The 7,500-nt window shown below is 43.7% G+C and overlaps 3 protein-coding genes across 4 annotated transcripts in view; 2 read left to right on the top strand and 1 right to left on the bottom strand.

Moving 5' to 3' along the window:
* Positions 1–145, bottom strand: part of LOC134179645 (uncharacterized) — a 6,277-nt gene extending 6,132 nt beyond the window's left edge. Inside the window, exon 1 of the mRNA XM_062646581.1 lies at positions 1–145. This exon is cut by the window's left edge and continues 44 nt beyond it. Within this exon, the coding sequence (XP_062502565.1) occupies positions 1–145 (145 nt within the window).
* A 339-nt stretch (positions 146–484) lies between these two features.
* Positions 485–1,784, top strand: LOC134180265 (uncharacterized). Of its 2 annotated transcripts, XR_009969956.1 has the most exons (3): positions 490–702; positions 765–1,016; positions 1,112–1,784. XR_009969956.1 is itself a non-coding variant. In XM_062647379.1 (2 exons), exons 1-2 carry the CDS (start codon positions 562–564, stop codon positions 1,005–1,007), a joined length of 384 nt encoding a protein of 127 aa, XP_062503363.1. In that variant the 5' UTR covers positions 485–561; the 3' UTR covers positions 1,008–1,784. The 2 variants fall into 2 exon arrangements, 1 of the variants encoding a protein (XP_062503363.1); XM_062647379.1 differs by having other exon boundaries at positions 485–702; positions 765–1,784.
* A 709-nt stretch (positions 1,785–2,493) lies between these two features.
* LOC134179515 (cholesterol transporter ABCA5-like) overlaps positions 2,494–7,500 on the top strand; it is a 10,405-nt gene continuing 5,398 nt past the window's right edge. The window contains exons 1-7 of the mRNA XM_062646435.1: positions 2,494–3,743; positions 4,551–4,894; positions 6,486–6,568; positions 6,624–6,910; positions 6,978–7,097; positions 7,162–7,300; positions 7,402–7,492. Coding sequence (XP_062502419.1) covers positions 2,592–3,743; positions 4,551–4,894; positions 6,486–6,568; positions 6,624–6,910; positions 6,978–7,097; positions 7,162–7,300; positions 7,402–7,492 — 2,216 coding nt within the window. The 5' untranslated portion in view covers positions 2,494–2,591. The remainder of the gene's footprint in view (positions 3,744–4,550; positions 4,895–6,485; positions 6,569–6,623; positions 6,911–6,977; positions 7,098–7,161; positions 7,301–7,401; positions 7,493–7,500) is intronic.

Raw genomic sequence — 7,500 nt, 5'->3', positions numbered from 1 at the left:
ACCGCCATTTCGGTTGAGGAGGTGGCACGGTGTAGGCTTCGGGAAATGCTGTGGCTGTAGCTGGCGTCGAGAATAGGCGTCTTCTGCTTGAGACGTGAAGGCAGCGGCCGAGAAGTGACGAGCCACGCAAAACCAATCGTGCCATCTCACATATGCATACGGTCAGCAAATGTCACGTGAGCCGTGTGTCCAGACCTCGTGCTAAGCAAGCCTCGTCTGTTGTTGTGTTTGCTGTCGCCGTTTCTGAGGCCAAAGAATGACTTGCGTCTAGACCGTTAGTACACAGGCCAGAGTGAGACCTAGTAATTAGTTGAACATTTTCGCGAACAGCTACGGATCTAGATTTCTAGCGCGAGAGAGTCTACCTAGGATATGCAACCTTAGCTGCACCTGTCTAATGTTACCCGGGCAACGCCGGGTCGAGATGTCTCTGCAACCGCCCAGAACCGTTTAGAGAGAGAGCGACTTGACCGTTTGGTCACGTGATATTATTGGCGCCATTTTGTATCCAGGAGCGGATCCGGGAAATACAAGAGATAGTCGCTAGTCACTGCTTGCAGAATGCCTTGCTGTTGCGCTTGGGTACTGAAAAAGGTACAAGCTGTGTTGCTTTCCAAAAGATCTTGCAAGAAGGAAGATTTCGGAGCGAAAGTGAGGCGACGTTGCTGGGCGTCATCTCTGACGAGCTTATTTCTCTACGAGGTAATGTAGAAGGCATGAAAACTTCTAGAGAGTTGTTGTTTCTTTACTTGTTTTGCATTTAGACTCATCTTGACGAGTCTCAATTTGAGAATTGCATGCAGAGGCAACAGGAAGAGAAAGCTGAAAGGAAATATGCCATTTCGACGATATTCCCTCATCGCAAAGCTGACTTTCGGAGAAAGGTAAAGTTCATCCAGAGTCTCCTTCAATTAATTAAGACGAAGGGTAGATCCAGAATCAAGAGCTCCTCTCGTCTCGTTGGATCATTCCTACCGTTCTTAATGGAGGCTGGGGAGCACAAGTGACGCAAGACGGTGAGCAATATACAAAATATATGAATTTGGACTTGTGATGAAATGCACTTGTTCACTTTGGCAATTATCAAAACATTTATTTGTTGGTTCTGAAGGAGAGATGGTTGCAGTTGATGATACAGGAAAATTTATTGTCTGATGAGGTTTCCTCACTTGACATCCTGTCTCAGCTAGAATGCAAAATAATTAAGGGAACTGAGGAGAGAGCTAGTTCAAGCTAAACACGAGAAGAACAATTTTGCATCAGAAACTGAAATAAAGGAAAGATTTAGCAATTTTTGGAAAAGACCAGTTCCCGCTGTTTCAAGAGGTCTATAGCATGAGAGGCTCGCTTTGAACATCATCAACCATTGAGAACTTCAATTTGCTTGTGGATCTGTTGCATACAACCTACTTTTGAAACAGCAGCATCCATTGCCATCTGTGCGTACTCTTCAATGAAGAATGTCAACCGTCTCTTCTAACCCTACCTACCGTAGACCACCTTCACTCAAAACTGCAGCAGCTTTCTGAACAGGAGAAATGTTGCTGTCTGACAATGGATGAAATGTCCATTTACTCAATGGTTGAGCCTGACACAAGTAGTGGTCAGAGGCAAAGTCACACTGCCTTGTCAACTTAAGCATGGGCGTGCCATGCATTGTTTGGTTGGGTGGGTTAGCATCACGGTGGAAGCAGATAGTTGCTTACTACTTTACTGACAATTTTACTTTTGCCACTGTCCTCAAGCCCATTGTATTGGATAAGAATATAGTGACTTTTAATATATTATAAGCCAAACATAAAGGAACACCTTTAAAGGTGCTCTTGTGCCCTTGCGTTGACTAATCTCACTCTGGCTACTCTTGCAACATCTGAGGAAGCTTACCTACTGGGACTGTTCGAACTCCGAGGCAGCGCACACCACGTCAAATCTCACAATTTCACGAGTTTCACTTTCCGCTGGTGCCATCACTTACTTTTTCAAGTACCAAGGAAAGTAACGTGAGATCTTTCAAAACGACAAGTAGGCTCTAACCCTATCTAGCGTCATTTGGATTATACACAGCGCGCGAGCCCCTGTCGAAAAATACTCTACGTACATCTAGCTATAGAGTCCATTAAAATGAGGGAAAGTGTTGTTCATACCTATAGTAATAAGTTCCATTAACTTCAAGCTTTGTCGATGTTCGTACAATTGATACAACAATTTTTACTACCGTCGGCTGGACGCTCTGCCGCCCAGAGCCAGCCTCGTGAGCCGAGCCTCCTTGCTCACTGCGCGACCTCACGTGCTGTTACTTGAGTTGTGTGCCTGTTCGTAGGTGAGAGGACGTGCTTTGACTCAGTAAGTAATGTGTACTTTGACTTGGTGAGTAATGTGTACTGAAAGCTTGCGTAAGTACTGAGCACGTGTTTCTGTGATCTTGTTGAGTCAGCCACTCCCGCTAGTCACGTGGTAGCCACGACATTCTCATTTCCGCTTGCGCAACTGTCCCGTGACAAGGCGGGCATACCAAAATTTGCACGTCGGCCTATAAAAGACCGAGGATTGTTTTTAGTAGGTCTGTTGTCGTCCGTAGCGAGCACAGCATCATGGGTGTGTGGCAGCAGTGTTTCTATCTACTGAAACGCAATGCTTGGATCAAATGGCGCAACAGACGACAAAGCATCCACGAACTCTTGTGGCCCGTCTACTTCGTCGCCATTCTCGCCCTAATTCGACTGAGCGTCAAACCGGAAACTCTGGACGAAATCAGCTCGTTTCCGACGCAAACAGCCGACGCCGATTTTGCTGGAGACGGAGACGTGGTGTACGTAGGATATCACCCGCACGACACTCAGCACCAGCGAGTGATGAACGACGTGAGAACGTCTCTCACGCGCTTTAGCAAACAGGAGTTTGGATTTATTCCGGCTAGTAGCCCGGATGCTCTGACAACATTGTATAACAGTAAAAACATATCAATTGGTGTCATCTTTGGTAACGATTCTCTGAATAACTACACGATTCGAGTTGCTCCGAACTTGATTGCCGACACGAATAAGCTGACGACCGAACAAACTGCATGTCGGAAATCAAATCTCAGCGACTACTCGATATATGCCACACAATTCAACTGTCCGGCCTACAGTTATATCACATCGGGATTCACTGCATTACAAGTGTCTATAGACATGGCAATTATTTCGGTCGCGTCTAATCAGTCTTTATCCTCGGTTGACACGATCGTGGATACAGAGATGTTTCCGAAGAATGAGTACCCTCCGAATATTCAGTATTTACAGACTATCGTGCCGTTGTACTTGGTGTTGGCATTTTCGCCGCTCGTCAACTTTCTGGTGGTGAATCTGGTGACGGAGAAAGAGAAGAAGATTAAGGAGGGCATGAAGATGATGGGACTATCAGACATTGCATTTTGGTTGTCGTGGTTTATCACGTATGGAATTATTATGTTATTCACTGTGCTCATTACGTCAGTCATTTCAGCATTAGCGATACTTCGAAACAGCCAATTTTTCATCATTTTTCTTATGTACTTTGGGTACGGTTTCTCGGTCATCAGTTTCTCATTCATGCTCACTCCGTTCTTTAAGAAGGCGGTCGTTGCTGGTGCTATCGGGTCTTTTGCATCAGTCATTTTTAGTGTGTTGGCTCTTTTGGCTGTTTATCTGGATGTTTCGTCTCAAGTGCAGTGGATATTGTCTTTGCTGTCTCCTGCGGCATTTGGGTTTGGAATCGTACAGGTAATAGCGGATTTGATTTTGATGACTGGTAGGGTTGTTGTAGTTTGTTAGACAGGCAAACGGATATGGATAGACGAATACAAACAGACAAAACGAACAATACAGATGATGAGGAACTGGAAGTTTTGGGTTGATTTTTTGGGATAATGGGGCTTCACAATGTTTAGTGGAGTAGCAGTTGGTAATGCTAGTGTAGATAGGACTGTTTTAGTAGCACATACTCCAATTTGATGGCAGAGGTTGAAAAATGGTTGGAGCACACGTGTATGTGCAGCTGAAAGTTGCAGTTGACTGCTTAACAGTATAGACAGACAGGCACACAGGCACACACACACACACACACACACACACACACACACACACACACACACACACACACACAGACAGACAGACAGACAGATAGACAGACAGATAGAATAGACAGAAAGACAGACAGACAGACAGATAAATAAACAGACAGACAGATAGACAGACAGACAGACAGCATAATGTTCTATTATGCTCAGTTTGTGTACATTAGTTTGTGAGGTGTATTGACCCTATTGGGTCTCTGGAACATCTTAAATAATTTTGGTTTTGTAATAACATTCATTTATGAAAGTATACGAAAAACGAAAGACAGACAGAAACACCCACAGACAGACAGAAACACAGACAGACACACAGACAGACAGACATGCAGACAGACACACAGCCAGATACATGCACGGGCACACAAACAGGGAGACATGTGTAAGGCAAGGTGTCACATGCATGTGTATAAGAGGTCAACAGTTAACACCATTTTGATCTTAATTACTGTCTTAGATGATTGCCTTAGACTCTCACTCCGGTGGAGCAACGTTTTCTAACTTTGTCAACACCGATAATTCATCGTTTCCACCGGGTGCTGGCTTTCTCATGCTGATCCTTGATATGATTATTTACTGGCTTTTAGCAGTCTACTTTGATAACGTTATTCCAGGGGAATATGGTCAAGCCAAGTCTTTCTATTTTTGCTTCTTGCCTTCATACTGGCGCAAATGGAGAAAAGTAGAAGTAGACGAGAGATGTGAAATACCATTGCTGGGGTCCAGTAGTGAGTCGGGTAATGGCAAGTCAGCTGTTGTGGAACCTGTTTCACCCGAGCTCAAGGGAAAAGAAAGGATCAGGTTTGCTGTGTGTCTGTCTGAGACTGTCTGTCTGAGACTGTCTGTCTGAGACTGTCTGTCTGTTCATTTATTTGTTTGTTTGTCTTTTTTGTCCATCTATGTCTTTGTTTGTTTGTCTTTTTGTTCAAGGTTTGTGTTTGTCTATCTATCTGTTTGTTTGTGTGTCTGTTTGTCTGTTTGTCTGTCTGTCTGTCTGTCTGTCTGTCTGTCTGTCTGCATATCAATACATATATTTTTCATAAATGAACTATAGCACCAAAGCAATAGCTAATCTACGTGTCCATTACATCTAGTACATACATGAAAACTGGTTAATACTACAATGCACACTATACACGCACTAACTACACATACACATTATGACTAGACGAAAGGGACCTATGGTCCCGGTCTAAAAGTTTATGACTGTCCACTGAGGGCTGAAGTCTTCCTGCAGCTGTATTTGTGAGGAGAGATGAGAACTTCTTTGTAAGGGTCTTGCTGTTACATTTTTGAAGTTGGATGGCAAATCTCTTCCTCCAATAATCCAAGAATTCTGGTGCATTTGGTTTGCCCTCCTCATTGACTCAGCTGCGAGATAGATGTTGCAGATATTGAAACTCTTTTACTCCCCATCTTCCATAGTGTTCAATGACAAGGGGTATCATTCTCACAGAGGTGCCGCCTGGTCTCTTCTCTGAATTGTACGTCTTTCATTTTTTCTCCACGCCTCAGAGCCGCTGCCCCATCGGTGTATGCGGAGTTGGGAAAGGTTTTAGAGCTCCAGGGATGGGCGAGAGATATATCCAAGTTGATGGTAGATCTTGACTGTGTGTCAAAAACAACAATATCCGGCCTATCCTTGGTGTTGTATAGCGATGGCGTGGCTCTGTACAGTGGTGTATGTGTAGACTTTTCAGACAATCTAACCATAAAGATGCATTTGATCTATGAGACTAAACAAGGTCTCCACCCAGCTTGCAGATTATTAGTTGGTATCCACTGTTGTCAATGTTTGATCCGCAATTGTCTGTCTGTCTGTCTGTCTGTCTGTCTGTCTGTCTGTCTGTCTGTCTGCCTGCCTGCCTGCTTGCCTGTCTATCTGTCTGTCTGTCTGTCTGTCTGTCTGTCTGTCTGTCTGTTCATTTATTTGTTTGTGTGTCTGTCCATCTGTCCATTTGTTTGTCTGTCTGTTTGTTGTCCATTTGTCCATCTGTTTGTTTGTTTGTATGTCCATTCATTTGTTTGTCTGTCTTTCTGTTTGTATATCTGTTTGTCTGTTTGTCTGTTCATTTATTTGTTGGTGTGTCTGTTCATCTGTCTATTTGTTTGTTTGTTTGTCTGTTTGTCTATTGTCTGTCTGGTTGTCTGTCTGTCTGTCTGTCGATCTGTCTGTCTGTCTGTCTTCTGTTTATCAATTTGTCTGTTCGTCTGTCTATCCATCTCTTTATTTGTTTGTTTCTCTGTTTGTTGTCTACCTATTTGTTGTTTGGTTGTCTGTTTGTCCGTTTGTCTGTCTGTAGGTATGTATGTATGTTATATGTCTGTTAGTTTTCTCTAGTGCTATTATTGTCTTTTAATTGTCTAAATCTTTCTGTTGGGTTTAATGCAGAATTCACGGACTGCTGAAGGAATTTGTGAAGAAGAGGCATCACTGTTCTAAGGAGTCCGATGAAATTGTGACAGCAGTCAACGGTACACAAACAAATATTTAAAATTAATTCTATGTTTATTACATTGTTGTACAAAGGGCTGCACCTATCATTGTACGAAGATCAGATAACAGCTATATTGGGTCACAACGGAGCCGGCAAATCGACTGTAGTTGCTTGTCTCACCGGTCTCACTTCTGTTACCAGTGGAGATGCGTCAGTGTATGGTCGAGACATCACCAACGCCAATGATATGGACGACATTCGAAAGATGACCGGCGTTTGTCCACAGCATGACGTCTTGTTTCCCCACGTCACTACTAAAGAGCATCTGATTGTGTTCGCTGGTATCAAGGGAGTGCCAAAACACGAAATCGATAAAGCTGTGAGGAGCATGTTGTGTCCACATGTTTATCTGTTTGATTCGTGAAGGCATTGATTTACAATGTTAGGTAGAAGATGCTCTTGAAGAAGTAGGTCTCACTGATCGTGCGGATACTGTAGCAACCAAACTTAGTGGAGGACAGAAGCGCAAGCTCTCTGTAGCAATTGCATTGATCGGCAACCCAAAGGCATGTAGATACTTGTGTATTCGGATGGTGTGCAGTTTGTTATATTTTTTGTTTGTGATGGAAGGTTATCTTTCTTGATGAGCCGAGCAGTGGAATGGATCCTTACTCGAGGCGTCAACTGTGGTCGTTACTGCAGAGCAAGAAGGCAGGAAGGGTGATTCTTCTTACGACTCACTTCATGGACGAAGCCGACATATTGGCAGGTATGTTTTAAGGTGTGGTTTGATTAAGGCAATATTTAGGGAGTCGTGAAGGAGACGGGAGTGGGACTGTTGATGTGTGATCATTGGTAATGTATTGGTAGATCGAAAGGCTGTGTTGAGTAAAGGCAAGCTGCAAGTTGTTGGATCGTCGTTGTTTCTCAAGAGCAAGTTTGGCATTGGTTATCATCTCGGGTTAGTTG

The sequence above is a fragment of the Corticium candelabrum genome, chromosome 5 (assembly GCF_963422355.1).
Source record: "Corticium candelabrum chromosome 5, ooCorCand1.1, whole genome shotgun sequence".
Taxonomy (NCBI): Eukaryota; Metazoa; Porifera; class Homoscleromorpha; order Homosclerophorida; family Plakinidae; genus Corticium; species Corticium candelabrum.
Note: the sequence above shows the minus strand (reverse complement) of the source record. Positions and strands in the feature narration are given on the sequence as shown.